We start from the raw sequence: 24,564 nt of genomic DNA on the forward strand, positions 1-24,564 counted from the left end.
TTTAGTTTCATAACTCATGACAGAAATTTAACTTGTTTCAATTTTTAAATATTCAAAATTACAATTCTAATGGTAGAATCTCTTGGATACTAGAAATATTTGGATACTTTAGAATTTATGAAGGGATAAGTGATTAAAAAAAATTGATATTGCTTAATTTTTAATATGGAACAATAGTTTATAAATGACAAATATTAACTAAAATCATATCCTAATAACTAGATAAAATAATAATATGGTTCTATAATACATAATTTAATTTTGAATATAAAAAACGTGTGTTTATTTTCAGTGCAATATAAAATTCTAAACTATTAAAACAAGTCAGAAATTGAATATTTCAATAAACTATAAAAACACTAACATTAAAACAAAAATATTTATTTATATTTAAATATTTGATGACAATTTTGTAAAAATGTCTACCTAACGTTACTTTATAGTATCTCCAATATTTTGGATAATTATATTATATTATGTACATCTGTTTTATTTTAAAAACTTTGGCAAATAAAAGAAATAAGACGAATGTAGCATATTATTATTTATTCACAATTTTCATTAAAAAATGGGCTTTAAAGCGATTATTATTAACACTAATGCAAAGTCTAACTGATGGATAAATACATAAACGTTCAATAACATAATTACGAAAAAGATGTATAAATTTATATGTACATTAACCAATTTCAAAGGTGATGCCGACAATTTCTTACTATCTAGAGATAAATTATGCTCCTAGGTATGTATATAACAAGATAATACTTTATTTACTTTATTAACAGTTTTTAATAGCACCACCTCTGAAATAACTTCGGCTCAGCGAACAGCAAAAGACATCTCAATTTATATATGGACTTTATATAAGTTTAAATATAAAATTTGGACTGTAGCTATTTATACAAACAATTTCATTAAAACAATAATTCAAGAAATGTCTCTCGATGTCCAAACTGTCACTCAAGCATACCGTTTTTTAAACAATCATTCACTCGTTCGAACAACACACATGTATATGAACTTCGCACGCACATTCTCATATCTAAGCTATGACCTAAACTACAGAATTATTTTATTAATACGAGACCCGCATTTTTGTAGAATTGGCAGAAATATCAATTAATGTTAATAATAAAAACAACGGGAAGAAAACGAGGCAAGGTCAACCACGGTGGTTACATTGGGGTTATATTATTTGGTCCTACAAAAGTTAGCTTCTACGTATTTACGATAACTTGATAACTATATAACCCGGAACATGGATTTTGGGTCTTATTATACAAAAACAAGTAAATTGAAATCATAATTGTTACTTTGAACCGCCCTTAACATATTCAAACATAAATTTTGCTATGGCAGTATTTTTTTGGCTTTCAATATACCAACTAAGAAAACACAAAATTTAAAGAGACTGTAAATATATATTTTTTATATTTACCACACTAACACAGGTTAGTATTTCAATCTTGCCTCCTTTTCTTCTTAAGGAATCGGCCTCCAAGGGTAGGTTTGTCTTCAATGACAATACTTGATGTTATGTGATAACCACGTTATATAATCATTATATATAGAATAAATCAATGTAAAGTACTCGTCTAGCGTATTCTTTAAAATGCTTTAAATAGATATATTTTATACATAAACTTTTTATATTAAAAACAGTTTAACCATGTAAGTAGAATCAACTAGACAAAGTACATTTACGTTCGAAATAATATCCACATTAGCCTAAATTAGCATATAAAAGTTTTACATTGATGTCATACAAACCAAATTTAACCTTCAGACATTTCTCCACGGGCGGAAATGGAATTCTTTGGAAGAATTGTTGATTTATATTCCAGTAACGAGTCTTTGATTTTAGATGATGGTAAGGTGTATTCTACATAAAATTCAATGACAAACGTAGCAGAAATGATACCCTGAGTGTCTTTGTATGTTTTTGATTTTGTGAATCTTCTTACACTAGATCTAATTTTTGTTACATTCGCTTAGAGTTTATGTACACACTGTCGCAAAAATAAATCTTGGAGTCTGGGAAATGATAAAATAAATTGGAAGACCCTCAACTGAAATTTGATTAAAACCGAGTTTCATATGCAGTACAATTTTAAAGTTAAGACACTCTTTATTGTAATAATACGGTACTATATTTCCGACCATTGAATTTAATGAAAGAATACGTCCATTGGGAAGGTTAAGTTTTGTTGCCACAAAATTATTTTAAAAATGTTTAATACAGGTCAGCTACACAATTTTCACAAATTAATATGTCTGCGTAGACTTTTGTTTTAAAGTTATAAGGCATCCTTTTTAATAAACTAGATGAGAAGGGTGACCCCATCAAAATTGTTAAAAGTCTAAAGATGTAGTGTACATTAGTTTAAGATGGTATGTTCGAACAAAAACATATAAACTCGAACGCAGGAGACGTGAGATTAACTGCCCCACGACAACACGACAGTGCTCATATCACAGAAATAATGTTACAACTAATAACATTAAAATTAGGATGTGGCAAAAGGCAACTCTAATATAAAAATATTTTACAAACGTCTATTTTGAAGATATAATAATTAAAAAATTAATAAATAATAATTTTATTTAAAATTTATAAACATTTTTTAAAGTTAGTCAATGAAACTAAATATATAAATTGAAATAAAATTTTAAGTTTTATTTAAGTAAAATCTTAATTTTTATTATTTTTACTTTTATGTTAGAAGTGCCCTAAGTCATCACCCAAAAATTAAGACAACAATTCAAATTACAATTGATGTAACAAGTATGTTTCGTAAATTTAGTGATTTAAAGCACTTTAGGGAAGAATTATAATTATTTTATCAGAATAATATGGTTTGGTATAAATAACATTTATGTAAAATTCAAAACTACCAATCATTATTAGTTATTTACATGTATACGAATCAGCAGCTCGCACATCACCTTAAAGGGTAACACAAAGGTTATGGTAGTAAATATAATTATTGGCAGTAGTTACAAAATTTAATTAAAATGTCCAAACGTACGAGTTCTATGTGTCCATCAGTGGTCGCGCAAACGACAACACACATTATTTTAATGTCTCAGTTTTAAATATTCAATTCCTGAAAGGCCAGTTAACTTTTGTTTAATAACATGTGAAACTGTCTTTAAATTTGTCGCACAATCGTGAACGAGAACGCCAAGTCCTGCGCTCGTGTCGCACATGGTCAAAAACGATATTATAAGTGGAGAAATTCGACGAAATTGAGCTGACTTGAGAAAATTATTATTCTGTAGCCACTCAGTTTCACTAAACCATGTTAACATAATATTTGTTATTAATTACAAAAATGTTATCTCACATTTTAAATATGCAGTCACTATTAACACAATTCCTAATCCCCACTGCAAGTTTAACCTTCTCACCTTATTTGTAGTCCAATATGAATACATAAAATCTCATCGATATTTACTAAAAATTATTTATAGAAGAAACATTTGGATTAACGTTAAATTTACTACTAAATAAACTCAGAAATTTGAGCGAATAAGTAATAATTATAGTAAAATGTAATAATAGAATTCAAATTATATAGAAAATGTATTAAATAGTGACTGCAACATAAAAATTATTAATAGCTGAATGTAATTTTAATGAAATTATTGTTAAACAGCTTCGCTTGTGGTTTAGGAAATAAATGGTGTCGAACAATAACTGCGACTCAGTCTGTACATTTGGTTAGATTTTTCGTCTCTAATAGCAACAAATAACGATAAAGACAAAAACCCTCTTTAACAACATTTTAAGGCCCGTTCCCATGAAACGGTTTCGCGCGCTTGCACTCAACTCAAACTCAACGCGGCTCCGACAATTCCCCTCCAAGGTCAACATCGTTCCCATCCTAAGTGCGCCCGCCTCTGTTCCGACTCAGTCGCGGGCGTTCTCCCTGTGCTAGCACCAGTCGTCGTCATCGGAATCAGAATGCCGCGACCTGGTAGGTTTCGGTTTGTAACCGTTCGGCACTGGACTGGGCAGCATCCTACCACCTCGACCTAGTGCCACCGCCTGCTCGAAGCTGAGCGGCGTCTGGTTTGAGTCCCGCGGAGGAGCGGCGCCCGGCTGAGTGTTCGCCGCCGTAAGGGGTGGGGGTGCAGTGACGGATGCCGGCACGATCTCGCGCAGCGGCTCCCTCTCGCGGTGGAAGTTGTGCGGCATGGTGTGCGGAGTTGCGTGGGCCGACTGGGTTTGCAGCTGCTAATCATGTTTTTAAGTCACCAGTAAACGCTTTCAAAACTGGTAAATTTGTACTTACATGCGTGGGGGAGGCATTCAATTTGGGGAAGTTAATAGTACCCGGTCGAAGCTGGAGAGTGGAAGGCTTGCACGGTGTGGGAGGCAGGCGTCGGCCTTGGCCGCGGCGCCCACCCAACAGCGGGTGGCTGTGCTGCACGCTTCCCTGGTGGGCGGCACTCTGCGGCATTGGGATGCCCACCACTGCGCCCGCTGTGAACACATCTACGATTTGCTTATTCACCGAGAACTGACACATTTAGGGCGACTGTGGACGCCACATAATCAAATGGAGTTTAGCGTTCTTTTGCTAAACTCGATTTGTCAGTGGAGAAGTCGCTACATCAAACTTACCTATAGCGGGAGGTCCTTGGGGTTGGGGTAAAGGGTGTGTCGGACTAGGCGACCTGGACCGCTGACAAAGACTAGTGGTTCCGTAGTGGCGTCGCGTCGACGTTCGCATAGGGCCGTACCGGGAGTTGTGGCGGCCAGCGCCGCCGCTAGGCGAAGGCGATCGGGCGGGGCTTGTAGACGCCGACCAGGAACCTAGCGCCGAAAATTCTTAAAAACAACTTTAGCTGTGACTCGCGCTTGTGTGCGGGCATATAATTTGGAAATAAGTATTAAAAGAAAATCTATTCTAAACATTCACACTAATATTCCTACAAGTTGTATACACATTTAAGATAAAAAAAATTGGTAAGGTAAAATCTAGAAAATATAAACTTATTATATGGTGTACATAAATCTTACCTCTGACGAATCTTCGTTGATGCCGCTGATGCTCGTGCTTTACAATTTCTACTACATTTGAGACGGTATCAGAGAAACCAATGTCGTGGTGCAAAGGTTGGTATCTTCTACGCGGAGATGGGCTTCTTTGAAGGGACGGAGAATTTCCACGTCTAAAAGTAAAGAATAAATTTAACTTTGGTATAAATTATTTTTATTTATACTACCTTAGACTGGGAGATCTACGATGTGAATTTCCAAATCCTGGATGAAGATGTTGCTGGTCACCTACGCTATCACAGGAAGGTCTTCGTGAACCAAGCACATCTTGAAATTCCATCACCTGAATACACAAGCACGTAAGTACAAAGGATTTATATGGATATGTAAATAGAAATCTTATTTATAGTATATAAAACTTGCAATGTTCATTGTCCATAGATCTAGAAATGTTATAGACTCTAAAAACTAACAGTCCCATTCATAACAGGTCCTGTTACTCAGAAACAGATTAAAGAAAGCATGCAGAAAAGTTTTAAGTACGACATGCAGAAGTGTGCACAACATTGAGATTAAACAATGTGCTAAAAATTTGTTAACCGCATAACTTTTCACCTGCTTATTTTCTATATACAACATTTGCAAGTAAATAATAGAAAAAATCTAAACTATATTAGATGCAGCTCTTCTACTTCTATATGTAATATATTTTTGCAATTTTTGCTTTACATTATTTTATTTGTTAATACATTAATACATGTTAATAAGTGTGGGTGTTATTTGTTCCTTAAATTAGGGAAGAGAATGTCCTATGTATGTGTAGGTTAATTATGTTCTACATATAAGAAGTAATGTCTCATTTGTTTGTCATATAATAAATTTGATATTTTTTTTTACTTTTTTAAAATATATGATAATTAAAAAATGTTTCTTACTATTTTAATAATATTTAATAATTAATTATAATCAAGATATAAAATGAGACAAAACTAATTGAATGAGTAATGCCAAAAGTGAAATAATAACATTTAGGTGTTAGTAAACATATTTTTATAATGCATTAGTTCCCCCTGATACATACATAACCCACATTAATTCATTTTTATTATTCTTTCCATGCAGATGGATAAAAGATATTTTCTAATCTCTATTGGACATTTTCTATTTGGTAGTTTTCTAAATTTGACTAAAATACCTTCTAGTTGTCTCTATCTTATAACTATAACATCATTATCTGCATCTGTAAATGAACATTCAACAATTATAGTTTTTCGACATCCTATCCTTTAACTCTAAACACCACTAGGCTAACAATTAGTTACCACCATATGACTCATTTTCACCTTTTTATTCCTAAAACAGAAAAGATACAATTAAAACAATATCCTGAGGCAAAATGAATTAAATAACGTACCTCACTGATCGATTTCTTTTTGTACTTCTTCGAGCCAAACTCGCAAGGGAACTTTCCTCGTGCGGGTGATCGGTATGTTCATGGGCCCCCATTAAGGGGGCGCCCTCTAAGCTCAGGGACCCCGTTCGGCTACCACCGCCCAAATGACCCGCCATATCCATGAGGCAGTCAAAAAACGTCGACTTCTGTCATTCAACAAACTTTCACTTAAACCAATTTCTAATCTAGCAAATCGGACGGTTCCTTTTTATCACAAAAACCACAAACAGTCCTAATTTATTTTAATTTTTGAAACTTTTATCGTTGGAAAAATTTCAAAAAGCTAGCTTACTAGTGCTTTTATATTGCAAAAATATCTATTGTTTGATCAAATAGTATGTGGCCAGAAGAAAAATATTATATTACAACTGACTAAGTAAAATTGCACTGATGCAGTAAATTACATGCAACAACATATGTAACATTGAGATCTAAAAAGGAACGCTCACAAATTTACCTGATTATCAAACTATGTTAATTAAAACATGCTATAACATACATACTTATACAATTTTCTTTCAGCTACTACTTCTAGTAGGCACTAAACAACAATCTAAATTATAATGTTATGTTATGTTATATCCATTAACTGTTCTAGAATTACGTATTGCCAATGAAAACTTTATATGCATGTATTTATATTTCTTTATTTTATTAGTTACCCTTTTTTAATAAAAGTGAAAACGAATGTTTGCTTACACTTTTATTATAATTCGTGCCAATTAGTAGTAAAATTAACACAATAAACTTGCATCAAAATTTATAGTCGGTGTCTAATAAAACAATAAAGACTAAATATTGGCCTGGTCTACTAAATACACACTACATTGATGCGAAATTTAAGTGTTAATTGAGATAAAGTGGCAAAATTTGATAAAAATGTGATATAAAATATGAAATATTAAGGGATATAATAGTACCAACAATAAAATTGCCAAATAATTTCTGAAAGAGAATGTTTTGTGAGTAGAGGAGTTTTATTGTTAGTAAATACGTTACTACCGAAAGAAGTAAAATCATGCATAGTAAAAGTACATATTAATAGACAGAATACAGACATATTAAAACTTGCAGAACAGACAAAATGCAATTGTTAAACTGGACAACTTGAATTGTGTAAAACAGGCATAAGAAAATTAGTAACTTGCTACTACAGGACTGTACTATGAATGAGAATTTATAAAAACTGTAAAAATTCTAAGAAAAAATTATATGAAAATGGGATAATGATATACTACCGCGTGATTTGTTGAAGGACTATTTCCAAAACCCTGAAATAAATATACAAAAGTTATAGGGCACTATTCTTGTGGACTAGTTCTGTCTGTGTAACGTGCCTTCTCATTTATAATACGGAAACTTAAAAAAGTATCAAGGAATGTCTACTTATGTTGTTTGTGAGTGGGGGTCCATTTAATAAACTACAACAGTCAGTGTCTATTTGGTACAACACGAACTAAACACCTGAGAGTTACTAAACTATTCACTCCCTTATCCGGATAAATGCAATTTTCTATCTTCACATGCTAGTAACACGATTTGTAATACAAGTTACTACGTTTGGAACGGTGATCACATCATTTTATTGGAAATAGTTGTTCAGATATCTTCTTAAAAATAAATAGTCGCCGCGTGCTACTAAACGAATAGGTTTTATAATTAAATTTTAATAAATATTTTTTACTAAATTTCTTTATATCTATTTTTAATTTTATTATTTTGGATATATAACAATGAAATATAATTTTATAAGAATAAATTGGCCAAATCCATATTCTTCATTTAGTACTAGTAAAACGGGGTAAGGGATTAATTGCATGAAATCCAGAAAAAGGACACACAGATCTAGATGACAGGTTTTGTACAACACTTACATACACACTTAACAATCGTTCTTGGCCACAAGGGGTTAAAATTTAGTCTAACCAAGTGTATTTATTACACTGTTCGGCAAATTTGAACCGTAGTCTGTATGTTACTGGTATGTTGGTTAAATATGTAATGTGAGGTCAGATAGAAAAACAATATTTAAATATTAAAAATATTGTTATCTCTATCTTGGTATCAGTGTATGACTTTATTATAAATCATACCGGCAGTCCTGGGGCCTCCACCTGGCCGAATCTGGTACATCTCCAGCTTTCCAAAATTAAGAGACCCCCGTATATTTTACCGACAGTTAGTTTTCCCGCATTTAATTGGTCGTTTGGGGGAACTAGCAAATCCACCATATTTTTGGCTTGAAGTGGCCAGATGTTTTTGATTGTCTCTTTTAATTCAGCATCAGCTTGGTCCATTTCTTCAGCTGCAAACGTGGACGAGTGCAAAATTAATTTGCTTAAACAATCGATATAAGTGAACGTACCTGCTCGCATCTTAATATTAAGATTTTCACGAATAAGAGCAAATAAAGTTGTGGTAAAATTAACTTTTCCTTCATTATCTACTGGCATATTCATTCTAATTAATTTTTTATATGCTAATCTATTTGGGCACTTGTTTCCAAATCCCAGTGGGGGATCCATGTTTTTTAACATATCATACATTTCAGAGTAATGAATTTTCCCACTAGAATAAAATTTTGTGAAGGTTTGGTAATGGCGTAAGAAATTGAGAAATACTAACGTTGCATTGGGATCATACTCCGCCCATATCCTGACGAACTCATCTAAGTGATGCGCGCCTAATATAGACGAATCCCTTGTTAAATAATCAAAATTATCCATAATGACGGCAACGAATAAATTTAACATCTGAAAAGAGCAACAAATAGTAATTAATAACTCAATTTTCTGGTTTCATTTACGTACCAAAAACGAACAAAAAAATATAAAAGATACAAAATACATATACGCTAAATTTGAACCACAACTATTTGGTTCTTTTCCTGAATTTGGATCACATGGCTGATTTTTAATACAAGACAACATAATACTCGGCCAGTTCTCGCCAGTGGCGCACCTAAAAGAGGTAATTTAAGTTTTGGTAATAAAACATGAAGAAATCAAAATACCTAAATAATAACATTAGTCCCTGAATGAAATTTCGAAAATTATTATGGCGGGTGATAGATTCATTTGGCAATTCCGCAATGTTTCCAAACACCTAGAGAATTATAAAAATATTAATAACATTCTTAAATAAACATTTTAAATTCAGATTATTTAATATATTTTACCTGCATTCCTATTATAGCATAGATGAAAAACAGCATGGCAATAAGAAGACAGACGTATGGAAGAGCTTTAAAGCTTTGAACAAAAGTCCAAAGCAAAATTCTTATTGTATATCCTTGGCGTAAAAGTTTTATTAAACGAGCGGCACGAAATAACCGCAGGAAACCAACGTTGATGAAATTTTCCTAAAAATCAAACACATTAAATTAGGGGGTGTTTAAAAAACAATTTCGTCATAAAACAGAAATAAACATAAAAATCAATGTCTGAAAAAATATTTAAATAGACATTTATCTATTCAATATAATCATAGTTACACCATATTGTAAAGAATAACTGTAAAATTTAGCTACAGGAGCCAAGAATAATATATTGTTAATAAATTTTTCAGACATTGAATTATATAACTCAACATATACTCAACATATTTTAATAAAAACTAAAATGACTACAATACTGTAAATAATTCATTTTCGAAAGCGAAGATAAATAAACTATTGCATCTATGTAATTGTATTCTATGTAAACTGTAACTATGTAGGTAAGTAGTTATCTAACAAATATCTGTCTACAATGCATTGTTGAAAATATCATTATGTGTACAGTTGTGGTGTAGTTTTTGTGTTGTACTGTAACAATACTTACCAACACTGAATTGAAAAATTATCTATTCAAAATGATGCTCCCAACATGCATTCTTTATGTCATGCAAAAATATTACAATCATGTATTCTAAGATTAACAAGCTCTTCGCCGGAAGCATTTTATTGCGATTATTTACTTTTCAGTTTTGATTTGAGGAATTTAAGATAACAGAAAAGTAAATTTTGTAATTTCATTAATGTAATAGTAAATTTGTAACAACTTTTTGCTTTGATAGCAAGTTATTAATTACAAATTGAGCTTGCTTCGGAACTTAGAATACATACCTGCATCCATTTTCCTATAATTGCAGGAAGATCTAGCTCCCGAGTCTATAAAAACATACATATTGAAAGTTCAGATAAAGTGATAACAACAGTAGTTTAAACTAGACATGCAATAAACTAACCTTTTTATTCGTATAAAAAGTCTTATGGCTAAGATCGGCTATCTTCGACTAAATTTAATTATTTATACTATTTCTAGCAGAAATAACAATTTTTTAAATAGGTTATCAAACAATAATTGCTTTGATTTCTCAATAGTGCGTACTATGTTAACAAAGTAATTATTTTGTTAATAACCACATTAAAATTTAAACAAATTTACAATCTCTAATAGTTTTATATGAGATAACACTATCACAGATTGTCTGATATTGAATACTTTTACATTAACAAATATCAAGACATTCTAAATTTATCTAGTATTCACGGTATTTCTAGACAGTATTTCTGAAATAAAGAACAAAACCAATATAAACGTACCCTTTCTTTGGCCATTTTGGCAGCCCTCTCCTTGAATTGAAAACAGCATTTTAGTACACATTAGTAAAATAATACAAGTGCATAAAGAAACAGATGCAAAAAGTTAAGAAAGAAGTGCCTCATACTAAAACCTTCCTAGGAAAAATATCTTTAAATATAAGTGTGTTTGGGTGTGTTTCAATCTGTTTGTGTTTATGCAGTTCGTAATGATTTACCTCGAGATGTTATACTTACACCAAATTCCACCACCATTGCATCAACTATACTCCCCACAACTGTCACGAAGTCAAATGTATTCCATGGATCTTTGAAGAAATTCTGGCAAAATACAAAGAATATTAGTACAGTTATCAAATGAGATTTTAAAAGGATACTAGGGTACAAGTTTGAATTAGCTAAATCTACCAAATGATTAAGATATATTGTATGTTTTGAAAGGTATCTATATTGAAGACGCCATTTAAGTTTATTATTACAAGAGTATAAGTGGCGTTCCCAATAATTTCCTACATCTAAAATATTGTATAGTAATTAGTCTAAGGTCACACAGATCTATATCACATTTTATTTCCAATTAAACAAATTTAATAACTTTAATCGTTCAATTATAATTTACTCCTTCATTAAATTGGATGGGATTAGGAATCATGCGACTATGGTACGCTTCGTGACTGATTTCCAGTCCATCAGGAGCAGTCACACGATATAAAAAATGCTATTGGACTACTAATCTACTCTGGTTTAAAATCGTGACTAAAATATATTCAGTAAGTGTGCCAAAGTATAAAAAATGATATGATACTACGTAACGTGCTACTCTAGGGCGACTCACAAATAAAAATACGTCTTCTAAATATATATCTAAAACTTAATGAGTTAGTGATATTGTACACACTAATTAACTTATTATGAAGGATTAATATACTTTAGCTACTATATTACAGTGTCGTCAAATACATAGAACCCTTCATGATAATTCTATATTGAAGTTCAATAATTAAATTAAGGTACCAATATGTTTGTATAGTCTATAAAGAGTCATAAATCGCTCTGTTCACATTGCACAAAAAGCGCACGTCACATTTAAGGTATAATTTATAAACAGCACTAAAGAGATACATCAGGATAATCATAAAATTACAATTCATTACTATTAATCTAAAAGCCTAGTTAGAAGAAAATAAGATGCCAATATTTACATTTTAATATCTTATACGCAATTCAAGAATTTAATTTGCTGCTGTCGACCCTCAGTACCAATCGTTAATTAGTACTAGATATAAATATTCTTGTGGGCTTATGAATTTGACTAGATAAAATAATACTTCAACTAAAGAGTTATCACAAATTACCTTAATACCAAAGGCGATCAACTTGAGGACTGTCTCACATAGGAAGAGAAAAGTAAAGAGTATATTCATTGCCGCCAGGATGTCGGACAACAAGGGCGGAGACTCGTGGTACTACAACAACTTACAAATGTAGCAACTACTCTACAAGCAATATCGCCTACCTGATTTATAAACAGTATTACAGGAAAAGTCGGCAGGACTATATTTACATGTTTTAAATAGAGAAAATGGGCCTACAAGCAAAACTTTAAATATTCAATATAATTCTGATCATACTAAACTATGAAAATTCTATATTATAAGTTATAAATTAATTTAAAGATTTACTTACATTAGACCATTGCATTTCTCTATGTTATGCCTTACCCTCTGATATATTTAATGAAATTTGCAACAGTTCCCTAATTATGTACAATTACACAAAAACAACAAATTATGTACAGTTGACATTAGACGTTCCACAGGGCTCTGGAATGGGCCCGCTGTTCAGTGTGTTTTGTGTCTCAATGTGGCAGCATGCAATTAAGATTTAAGAATACCAACGCCATGCAAACAATTAGCAAGCACAAGTGAACGAGCTCCTGAATGTAATTAAATACAGGGGAGGGTTCAGTATAAATAGGAACAGGTATCACTTTCAAATTTTCAATGCAATAGTGTCATCAAGATATCAATCAATAGATTCACGAAATAATTCAATAGTACTCATGCGACTTGTTAGTTGATACATCCTCACGATAATTTCGTCTGTTCTTTTTTCTTGAGATTTATTTTTTATAATACTTCTTATTTAGTAGATATAAAATTTGTTTTTATCTGATAAGTATGGCGTATCTGGAAAAGCCATAATCTTCGAAAAAAACGGACAAATTAATCACATCAAATAAAATTAGACTAAAACTCCCAATATACAAAAAAAAGTAAGAAATATTTTTTATATACAAAAATAAAATAAGAGAATAAGGGCTTCATTAAGAAATAAATTAATTGAACTAATATATTTAAAATTAATAAACATTACAATTATTAATTTATTAGTCTGCTAGTAAACCAAAATATAATTGTAGTCTTAATTTTAATTATTACTATTTTTTCTTAATTCAGATTTTTTACACAATTGGGATATTTAACTGTGAATTTTGTCTCGATTTTTTCGGAAATTTAGAATTGACAATAAAAAAATCTACTTGTAGTCTTACCCGCACGCCGAAGGCAAGGATCTTGAGGAGGCACTCCACTGTGAACATGCCCGTAAAGCCCCAGTTGAGGTACTTAAGCGTATAGGTGTAGGTATCGCCTTGCTTGTCATACTGTTAACACACACACATATCGTGGCCAGACTCTCCCAGTAAATCAAAATTAAATAAAAAACAACTACATCTAATTTCTTTTTTCATAAAATTACACCTAAATGTCTTGCTAGTTCCAACTATGTCACATAACTAAAGAAATGCTTTTAGTTTCATCATTGACATTTAACAAAAAAACGACAAATTCACAGGATTACTCCATACAACACCCTTTCATCGAAGCTTTATACAAAATTTGCAAACTCAAAACCCTAAGAAATATACTAATACTATTTTCTAGATTCATGTACAAGTTATTAGAATAAAGTTTGAATTGCGAAATCAGTAAATTTCTTTAGATTTTGAAAAATTTTGTTTGATAATTATATTTTTGTATATATGCAGTGTAAAGATGTACCCAAAATATTAAAAGCACATAATTACATAACACAACATCAATATTATAAATTAGAAACACTGAGTGACTATACAAATTATCACAACACATAATACACTTGTGAATGTTGGGTAAACGTTAATTAAATACACTAACTAGTCAAAAAATAATAATTAATTGACTTGTGTTTCAGTAAAAAGTAAGGGTGTTATAGGTGTCATCCTGAAGACATTTAAGTGGGAGGAGGTAGGTCTGTACTGGAAAAATTACATCTATAAACTACTAAGGAGGTGTGAATTCGATTGTGCACTGCAGCCAGAGCAATGCAAAACAAATGTTGAAATTGGTCCACGTTTTGGCCAAGACAGCCGAGACACCAAGACATTCACAATGGTGCAGCTTCCTTGTCACTGAATTTACATTTACACATAGAAACATGCTAACGTGTATGCACTGTTCTTACAGATCTCGATACGCTAGTGAACTTCAATCAATAGTAACGAGAAAAAGATAGGTTTTCTTGTAGTTTTCAAGTGAAATACAGAAATGTGGAGATATTTACATTGCAAGCACTCTCAAAGTATTATTATGTAATCTATATTATTAATCAGTTGTATTCATCACATAATTTTAAAAGATTCCAGTATCAAGGTTATTATTAATTTTAGTAATAAGAATAGTTACAACTGCTTAGTTTATTTTAAGATTTCGTAAATATCTCCACATTGCCCGAAAGTCTTAAGTATTCAATCGAATGCAAGTAAACATGACCGTAAAAATTTTGTATTGGAACTCGAAGCAAATACGTTCACAAACATGCTATTAATTTCTTAAACATGACACCAAAAATGATGATTTTACGCCAATTAGTCTGTTATTAACACATAACTAAACTAAAATGTTAATAATTAAACTTTCTAGCTAAAAAATAATTCTAACCGATCATAGTTCTCAGTTTTGCATTATCTAACTTTAATGAAGACTAGGTACAAAATTTAAATACAGGTATCTTTACAAAAAATGACGTTATATTTATTTTTAACCATATATTTATTTTGTACAAAGTATTCATTAAATTATAAGAAAATCCACATCTGAGAACTATTTCCACCACGTTACGTATTAATTTCTACCAACAACTCGACTTTTTCCTAATTTCCTAACAAATTTCACGTAAGAACTGTTGGTTACAAAGCAATTGAAATGAAAAATGACGAATGTTTTACTGATAGATACGCTAGATGATATTTTGCTTATTGAATATGCATTCGAGTCTTGTGCACATTGCATTTGGGCATTCGGTGTGTGTTGTTGTTCTTGTTTTTGTGTCCCAGTCCTGTGCTCATATATTCTACTTTGCTAGGCTGCCGACTTTTTTTAATTCATATATTTATATATATATATATATATATATATATATATATATATATATATTATAAAATGTCTTAAAGAAATGTACATATTTGTACTCTGAATAAATTTTAAACATGAGTCTTTGTGCAAATTTGGATTGGTAAACAGATAAACTTACCTTCATCATAAGCAATAACGTATTAAAAACAATTAACATCATGATGAGATATTCGAATGGCGTAGAAACAACTATCCTCCAAATTTTATATTTGAAGCTATTTCTTTTATTTGGCATGTATCTTTCTAATGGACGTGCTTGTATTGTAAAATCGATACAAGATTTCTGAAAAATAAATATATAGAAATATTGGGACTGGAACTATTTTTTTGCATTGTGTAATGCTCAAGAAAATCACTCACTTGATTTTTATCAATTTCACCACTTTGTAGTTCAGCTTCACCCTGTTCTTGAAAGGTTATAATGATCAAGGCTACGAATATATTTACAAAGAAAAAAGGAAACACTACAAAATATACAATGTAGAAAATGGACATTTCTATACGAAAATTTTGTATAGGGCCTTGATCTTCATAAGTGGCAGCCATTGAATTTTGAAGAACCCTAAAAAATGTAGGTTTCCAAAATTTATTCCTGCTAGTACAATTTATGAATAACACTCACGTCGGCCAGCCTTCCCCCGTTTGCACAGCAAATAGAGTCAACATAGCCATTGCTACATCATCGTAATGGAACTTTTGTACACTCCACACTCGAGGTTCTACACGAGGCACATCACTGTCTTCTTCATATACAAAATACTGACCCCTGTAATAAAATAATAAGTTAAATTATTCGGTACTGAGAACGAGTTATTAAATAAATAAAAATAATACTTACTGGCACGTGGATTCCGTAAATTTACTAGCATCAGTACAATGAAAAAATTTTCCGTTGAACAACTGAACGGCGATCACAGCAAATATAAAGTGGAATAATATATACACTATAAGAATGTTTATCACATTTTTTAATGAGTTCACTAAACAGTCGAACACTGCTTTTAATTTGGGCACTCGTTTAATTGTTTTTAAAGGTCTTAACACCCGAAGCACTCGCAGAGATTTGATGGTGGACAAGTTGGCACCCGCAGAACTTTGCCTATAAGTAAACAAAAAGATTATTTAGTATATAATCAATGAATGTTGTAATATTAGTATCTTGTGGTGTGGGTTTACCTTGATTTGGGCATAACATCAAATTCGTTTCTGAAATACCGTCGTGTGTAGATTTCAGAACAGTAAGGGGGGTACAAGTAAGGAAAAAGTGTTAGTGTGCTAGTGTTAAAACGGCCTTAAATTTTTAAACAAATCTAATATGAATAATCCAGTTAATATCGTTTTCAAAATTTAGGGCTCGTTTTATATCAAGGAAGTAATACAATTTGTATATCTTACGCAAAATCAAATCCCATGGAGACTAAAGCACAGATCACCACGACGGCGTCCATGATGTTCCAAAACTCCCTAAGATACGAGCCCGGATGTAGTATGACACCAAGATCGACAATCTTCAGGAACATCTCCACGGCGAATACTCCCGTGAAGGCGTAATCGAATTTATCTAATATACTATTACGAAATGACTTCTCATCCACTGGATCTTCAGCGGCCAATGCCATCGAACTAAGGCAGATGACAACCATAATAAAGAAATCGAAATATCTCAGATTCACTATCCAATGTGCACATCTTCTTACACTGTAAATTATGAAATTATTATAATATGGCAAGTCGCTAAAAATAAACAAAAAATAGTTTAGCTGCTTACGGATTTGTAGATGAGAGTATAAACATGCTAGTATATGGCAGCATAGGTTTCGGGCCAACAATCTCTTCTTCCTCCTCAGGAGGCTTTTCTTCTTTCTTCTTCCTCGACCTGATTGGACTGGGAGGACAGACCTCGACACGGGGGTTTGATCCCTCCATGGTCAACGATTCCATCTCTTTCTCCAGTTCCAATGCTTGTTTTTCTTTGTTCTCTTCGGCTTGTTCTTCCTCAGCCGCAGTTAGTTCCTGAGCGTTCGCCAAATTATCGACGGCGATAGCCAAGAACACGTTGAGCAGAGTGTAATTACCGAAGAGCATAAGTATAATGAAATAGAGCGAGTAGACCATTCCTCCCCTATTTGGTCCTCCTGACGCGTCGATGCCATTATACATTACTTCGTTCCAGTCTTCACCGGTTAATATCTAAACAGTTTTAGTTTAGTATAAATCGCCATTTAATATCAAAAAACTTACTTGAAATACTGTTAAGAGTGCTATCGGAAAAGTGTTAAAGTTCGCCGGAGGAGTGCCGTTTTCAAAGTTAAACTGACCACCGAATAGCTGCATTCCGAGCAGCGCGAATATAAGAATGAACAAGAAGAGAAGAAACAACAGAGAAATGATGGATCGCATCGAGTTGAGCAGAGAGATGACGAGGTTTCGTAGCGAGGACCAATACTTCGTAACCTACAATGATAAAAGTTTAGAAGTAGAGTTCAGAGTTTACATCAACAATATATTACCTTAAATATCCTGAGCAGTCTGAGAGCTCTCAGTACTGAAAGACCAAAAGAGCCACCCTTCACCTCAGACCAGATGACCTCGAAAATGGACCCTGATATTACAACACAGTCGAAACGGTTGAAGGCTGATTCAAAATATATTCTTGGGCCCAGAGCGTACATTTTTATGAACATCTCTGACATAAACAAGCCCAAGAAAACATACTCAGCATAATCTGGAAAAAATTAACAATTAAATTAAAAAACATTTGAATGGGTTGGTGATGCTTACAAAGAAAATCGCTCAACCACTGCGGCTGGCCGTGGTACTCGACGGCAACACAAAATGTGTTGAAAAAGACAAGCATGATGACTGACCAGTAGAACCACTGGGTTTTGACCATGTGTCTGATGGAAAAACGGAATCTTTTCTCGGCACGCCAGAAACGTGCACATCCTCCTTGTCCTTTGACGCGAGATTTCAGGTACGATGTCCTTCCAAAACCTGCCAACAACACTTCAACTTCAACATTGGATTTTGTCGAATTTTGGTTCGGCATCGTTGGCAATTTATACACGGGGTTTCGAAAATTTAGTTAAAAAATATTTAGTTTAGAAACTGTTTTCAGTATTTAAAAATAATATGCAAAAATTGAAATACAAATTGGTTTAAATTCAATTCACTGAAGACAACTTCCATAATTAACTTTCAAAAATATTATTAAAATATTATCATTTCCATATAACAAAACAATATTTTGTATTGTAAATTTTGTGAAATAACGTGCAAAACGAAATGAGTAATAAAATCTGTTTCTTTAGTCAATAATTTTATGAACATGTTTTGTAATAAAATTACGTGAAACTACAAACTATAGTACTTTACAGTCCTAAGAAAAGTCTACTGCATACTATACACACAAAGAAAATAGAATTGAAATACGAGCAATTTAATACATTTTACTAAGTAAAATAATAATTCAAAGTGAAGTAACTTTCTTTGTATGCTTTGAATGTTAAACTGAATATGTCAATCCCAAAGGTAAAGTTGGAATAAACTTCGTAACGAATCTAAAAATACCTAAATGGGGGTTATATGCAAAATGTAGAAATTCTATTGGGGAATGATGCGATTTTATCTATAATATGGTTTCAGCCAAAGCTGACCTGTGAAGCTTCTATGAATACTTTTAATAAGGTGAATCAGTTTGTCTTTGGAGACATCAAGACGATACGCAAGGTAAACATTTCTAATATAAAAAGGATAACTCTTGGAATTCTCTGGAAATCTGCTGGAAAATCTAGGTTTAACAAAGGATATTTTTATTCACATAACAAACTGTTTCACCTTGTAAATATTTGCATGAAAGTTGTACGTCTTCCCATGTTTTTAATGGCGATGCGGCACCTAAAATATAAGAATTCAAAGATGGATTGAAGAAAACAAAAAGAGCTACACAGGTCTAAGAAGTTAAGAAGAGGGGTAAACTATATATTATACAGAAATACTAAGTTACTGGTTCAGCAATGGATTTCACTAAGGACGAAAAATAAATCTATTGAACATTTAGTTTTTTAAATTATACTATCATAAATTTACACTATTGCTACTCATGATATCCATTTACATTGATATAAATTTAATTTTTATTCTATTTGTATATTTCGATACAAATAATCTTTGATTCAATTATTTATTTTCTAAGCAGCTTCTAGTAAATCTAATTCTAAACAAATAAATTTTGCCAATAATGATGATTTTCGATGTAAGTAATTAATATCAACTTTTGTAATCAAAACTGAATAAATTGATATAATTAAATTAATATAAATAATACAAAATTAAATTTGATAATAATTACTTAAAAAACAAAATAAATTCTAATGCTTAAAATAAAACAATAAAACTTCTAAGCTTTCTTCATTTGAGAAAGCAATAGTTTGCCCCTCATAAGAATAAAAAGTCCGCAGTTTAGGCACTACAGAGACCTCAAATATAAACTAACACAAGTCTAATGTCTCATTTTACATAATAATGATGTCCACCATTTCCGCATACCTTTTAGCTTTTGCTTAGACTCTGTAAGAAATACTGTGGATTAAAACATGGTATCAGTAAAAGATCAATGAGGGCTACAAAGTAGGAAATAATTTCTTAACTTTTATAATAAATCAAAAATTTCCATTAGGGGTTACTGAAAATACCACAAATGTTTATTATATAAATTAAGAAAGTGCAACAACAATATTTTAGGGATCTAAGTACTCTTCACACAAAGATATGAATTTCAGATATTATCTATTTTAGTACTTGATTACAGGCAAAACTTCTCTAAAATAGTATAAATAACTATATATCAATTAATCTGGAAAAGACTAATCCTATCTTGAAAAGTTGAATCATTCAAAAAAGACAAATGCAGTTTTATTGGAAAAAAAGCTTCTTACCATCATCTCCCACGTCTTCCTCTTGTTCTTCCTCTTCAGTGTCTGTACTTTTACTTTTCCCCATTTTCTTCAATTTCTTTTTCTTTGCAGCTCTTCTTCTTGCCTCCATAATATGGAGCTTTTCTTCTTCTGTTGTTCGTTCCTCCGCCAATATAACTTCCTCTGTAGAAATATTTGAAAATTGTTGTAAATAATTTGATTAAAAAGTCGACAAAAAGTATTAAGGAGTTATAGCATACCTGCTTTACATATCCACTGCACATAGCCATTTAACTCTCTTTCTAGCTGTGCTGCCCTTCTTAGCTTTAAAAATTCTTGCCGATTTTCTACTTTTTCTCTTTCTTTCGCAAATTCGCTAAATAAAATGCGTTAATTAATTCTAGCGATTAATATAATGTGCAATAAATACATTAAAACAACAATTTTAGCAATACATTTAGCAATACTCTTGGTGAATCACCTGCTTCAGTGATCCAGTCAAGATATCTTTTCAGACTTTCAACCATTATCTTTTTTGTCCGATTCTTAAAAAATAGTGATCTACGTTCAACCCTAAGACGTTCGTTGGAAAATTCACTGTAGAAACATGCAGGACAGATCATAGATAACGTGCAACTAATAAAATAGAGAATAACTTACCCGCTGAGGACACCAAGAACAAGATTTAACATGAAAAAAGAACCCAAAACGATAAGTGGAACGAAATACATCCAGTTAAAATAACTCCCAACTGCATCATTCATCTGTAATAGCAAAACATTAGGTTAACATAAAAAATTATTTGTTCTTTCAAAATAATTTTTGTAATTACCCAGTAGAGTATAGACGTCCACCCCTCCATAGTGATGCATTGGAATACCGTGAGCATAGCAAAACCGATGTTATCGAAGGACGTGATGCCGTTGTTGGGTCCTTGCCATCTTTCCAAGCACACGGAATTACCATCTCGACACCAGTTGCTACCTTGCGATTTTGCTTGTGTTTCATTATCCGTATTGCAAGGTACTTCCTCATCTCCTTCTTTCACTATTTCATCTATAATATTAATAGCATGATTAAAGTATTGCGTATGTTATTAAATGCATGGTATTTCCTCATATTGATCTGAGAAATTCGGTAATGTTGTTTATTTGTGAATAATTATCTAAGTAATTAAAAATAGGTTAGTTAGTTAATCAAACTGCATTTAGTTCGGAGCATCACATAAATTAATCATTCAGTTCATTTCGAAGTTTGCAAAGGAAACATCCAATATCCTGGGGGAAAACCATCGAGTGCACAAGTAAACTGAATTTCACCCGGAACAAACGATCATTGCACAAATTCTCTCCACAAAGCGACTGAACAATAAAACCCGCAACGGCCTACTTACCTATATCGTAAAGGCTATAGCACGTCCGATGCAATGCTCCCGAGTAAAACTCCAAGCCGATGATAGCGAATATCACGATGGCGAACAGCACCAACAGTCCAATTTGCAGCAACGGGGCCATGGCCTTTATTATGGACTTCAGCACGACCTGCAGGCCTGAACACACAAACAATGCACGGTTAGCGGGTTAGGGGATATCGGGATCAATGGGTAGTTTTTTATTTATTCGGATAGGTCCACGTGGAGAAGATAAAATTTATACTGTTGCTGATGGGATTTTGTTTTATGGCAATTATCGTAAGTCAATATCAAATGATATAGAAGTATCAGGAAATTTAATAATTATTCTAATTAAAATAAATTTTATACGTTTTACTTTCAGAAAATTATAAAACCTTACTTAAGTACTTTTGTACCAAAATATAAGTAGATTTTATTAACATTTTATATTTTATCAAATAGGTATTTAATGGATTTTATCATAAACAAACTTCCATTAACAACATATTAAATAATAAAAAGTTGTATAAAGTAGTAGAATAAATATAAAATCAATTCCACATGGATTTTTTCCTTTCCCTGTGTCGTGTTGTTTGTGTCCGAAACTAATGCACTTCACTTTTAAATAAGAAAGTAGTACAATTTAACAGTAAAGAAGAGACAGTAGAAGTAAAAAAGCAATAAGAAATATAAGCTTTTCTAATCTATTTGCAGAACTATCTTGCATTATCCCTAATCACAATTATCTACTCTAACGCAACACAAGACTTTGATCAAGGTTTCATTAAGTTTAATTATTATTGTAATACTGTCAACAACAGTACAAAATAATTATGAACAAACATAAATAATAAAAGAAAGTATATATTATAAATACTTTAATTGTTTACTTTTGTTGATGCTACACCACAAAATATTTTACTACTTATAAACACTATAAATATCAAATTATATGGAACCTACCCTCTTGAAGATCATTTTTAACTTCTAAACCCCAGTATACTAACAAAACACTAAAAAAGTGATATATAACCTCATGGTCTTGTGTTGCATTCAGTACGGGTATCATTTTAATCGGGGAGAGGGTACGACTACATTTCATCTACTTACTAGGGATGCCAGAGACTAGCTTGAGAGGTCTTAGCACTCGAATAGCCCGCAACGTGCGCAGGTCCACTGCTATGATCTCCTGAGGGAACAACGTCAGAAACCTGCAAAATACTAGCCTCTAGCTGTCTACCCCAACAATACGACTATACACTATGTAAATACTAATTTAACTAATTAAAGACCTTTGCAGAGTTATTCGATATTTGTATCCATTATTCGCCAAGAAAATGCGACATTTCGAAATTTCTATTTAAAGAATGTACTCTAAATATCTATATTTTATAATTTCGTTTAACTTAATTAACGACATATTTCATCTTATTGTTTGTTCTATAATAGTTGTTTAACACATAGATTTAGTTTTTAAACTTAATTGTAATTTATAATTATGTAAATCTTCCTTTAAACTTACAGATTTATTAATTATATTTATTATAATTATAAAATATAAATAATTAGTAAGATAAAACCAAATAAAAGTTGAAAGGAGTATTACATCAGTCAAATTTACTTGGGGAGTTCATTTGTTCAAAATATTGAGAAATATTTATGTGTATCAAACATTTCCCAAAATTTCGACCAAAATTCAAATTACTAATATCGAATTAGATCTGGCGGCCCTTGTGACTAATCCAATTTAAACTGTTCTAATCAATGCGACCTGAAAATAAAAACATAACACCACACAGCAAAATTAATAAAAAAAATTAGCCAACCGAGAGTCCATGTATAGATTTGGCTATATAATTATGGTCTGTTATTGTCAAAAATATAGTTGAAATCCAGTCCGCTACAAATTGATAAACAATGCTCGAAATAATCAAATGTACATCCAGTAAGTCTGCGTGTTATGTACAAACATTTAGATACATTCTGAAGGTACTGACTTTCAAATGTAAGGATTTCGAAACTTTTACGCCAATTATCCCGTGTCTAAATAAAAGTATCGCTAACTTTAAAATGTATGTATGTAGCCTGATTTTGGTTTGCAATATGTTTATGGTGAATGAGTAACTTATAGATTGTGTTTATTATAAAAATCATAATAATAACAACAAAAAAATGTTATAATATTTGTTATTGGTTGCCTAGAAGTAATAAGTAATATGAATAAGCAAAAATTAAATAAATAAACAATACATCTAACACACAAAACTGAAAAGAACTAGTTACTAAAGTTTAGTGCTAAGTTTAATCTATCCTTACAAGTGTATCTGCCAGTACCATTGTAACTGTAACTAGATAGTCTACAAATATGTAATAATAAATGGAATGTCGGGCAAAATCGAGCACTGTCTACCTACGAAACAGACATGCACTTCATTGGCGCAATCAGTAGAATATTGCTGAAGAACATAACTTTAGACACCCACAGTGCCCAAAAAATATAAACTGGTACGCAGCTCCGCCGGTCGATATCACACGTGAAAGAAAACACTGTTTACTGATCGGAATTACCAATTTTTTTTTTAAATTCCTATATAATACTAGAGTCCTTATGAAATATAGTATATTCAAGTTTAATTAAAATATGAAAAAGTTCTGTTCGCTTAAGCATGTTTTTTATTTGAATAGTAAAAAAGAAGAAAATATATTAAAAACCCGTTCAGTTATTTAGTTCTTCAAATAAGTAGTAAAAAATATTACC

General features: G+C 31.8%; 1 protein-coding gene across 2 annotated transcripts in view; it reads right to left on the bottom strand.

Moving 5' to 3' along the window:
* Positions 1 to 531: 531 nt before the first annotated feature.
* Positions 532 to 24,564, bottom strand: part of LOC109596221 (voltage-dependent calcium channel type A subunit alpha-1) — a 42,837-nt gene continuing 18,804 nt past the window's right edge. Inside the window, exons 5-35 of one of the 2 annotated variants that reach the window (XM_049964346.1) lie at positions 22,917 to 23,017; positions 21,807 to 21,962; positions 21,246 to 21,469; positions 21,074 to 21,177; positions 20,674 to 20,789; positions 20,435 to 20,596; positions 20,046 to 20,066; positions 18,279 to 18,491; positions 18,008 to 18,222; positions 17,739 to 17,951; positions 17,266 to 17,687; positions 16,893 to 17,195; positions 16,336 to 16,596; positions 16,120 to 16,263; positions 15,858 to 16,059; positions 15,616 to 15,780; positions 12,399 to 12,509; positions 11,281 to 11,364; positions 11,047 to 11,076; positions 9,640 to 9,822; positions 9,475 to 9,566; positions 9,272 to 9,422; positions 9,087 to 9,214; positions 8,827 to 9,029; positions 8,555 to 8,766; positions 7,700 to 7,732; positions 5,236 to 5,351; positions 5,030 to 5,181; positions 4,631 to 4,837; positions 4,299 to 4,501; positions 532 to 4,240 (exon numbers count right to left, since the gene is read on the bottom strand). In XM_049964346.1, coding sequence (XP_049820303.1) covers positions 3,938 to 4,240; positions 4,299 to 4,501; positions 4,631 to 4,837; positions 5,030 to 5,181; positions 5,236 to 5,351; positions 7,700 to 7,732; positions 8,555 to 8,766; positions 8,827 to 9,029; positions 9,087 to 9,214; positions 9,272 to 9,422; positions 9,475 to 9,566; positions 9,640 to 9,822; positions 11,047 to 11,076; positions 11,281 to 11,364; positions 12,399 to 12,509; positions 15,616 to 15,780; positions 15,858 to 16,059; positions 16,120 to 16,263; positions 16,336 to 16,596; positions 16,893 to 17,195; positions 17,266 to 17,687; positions 17,739 to 17,951; positions 18,008 to 18,222; positions 18,279 to 18,491; positions 20,046 to 20,066; positions 20,435 to 20,596; positions 20,674 to 20,789; positions 21,074 to 21,177; positions 21,246 to 21,469; positions 21,807 to 21,962; positions 22,917 to 23,017 — 5,230 coding nt within the window. In that variant the 3' untranslated portion in view covers positions 532 to 3,937. Of the gene's footprint in view, positions 4,241 to 4,298; positions 4,502 to 4,630; positions 4,838 to 5,029; positions 5,182 to 5,235; positions 5,352 to 7,699; positions 7,733 to 8,554; positions 8,767 to 8,826; positions 9,030 to 9,086; positions 9,215 to 9,271; positions 9,423 to 9,474; positions 9,567 to 9,639; positions 9,823 to 11,046; positions 11,077 to 11,280; positions 11,365 to 12,398; positions 12,510 to 15,615; positions 15,781 to 15,857; positions 16,060 to 16,119; positions 16,264 to 16,335; positions 16,597 to 16,892; positions 17,196 to 17,265; positions 17,688 to 17,738; positions 17,952 to 18,007; positions 18,223 to 18,278; positions 18,504 to 20,045; positions 20,079 to 20,434; positions 20,597 to 20,673; positions 20,790 to 21,073; positions 21,178 to 21,245; positions 21,470 to 21,806; positions 21,963 to 22,916; positions 23,018 to 24,564 lie in introns of both variants that reach the window. The other variant, XM_049964345.1, reaches the window with a different exon arrangement.

Source organism: Aethina tumida, chromosome 3 (genome assembly GCF_024364675.1).
Source record: "Aethina tumida isolate Nest 87 chromosome 3, icAetTumi1.1, whole genome shotgun sequence".
In the NCBI taxonomy this organism is placed as follows: domain Eukaryota; kingdom Metazoa; phylum Arthropoda; class Insecta; order Coleoptera; family Nitidulidae; genus Aethina; species Aethina tumida.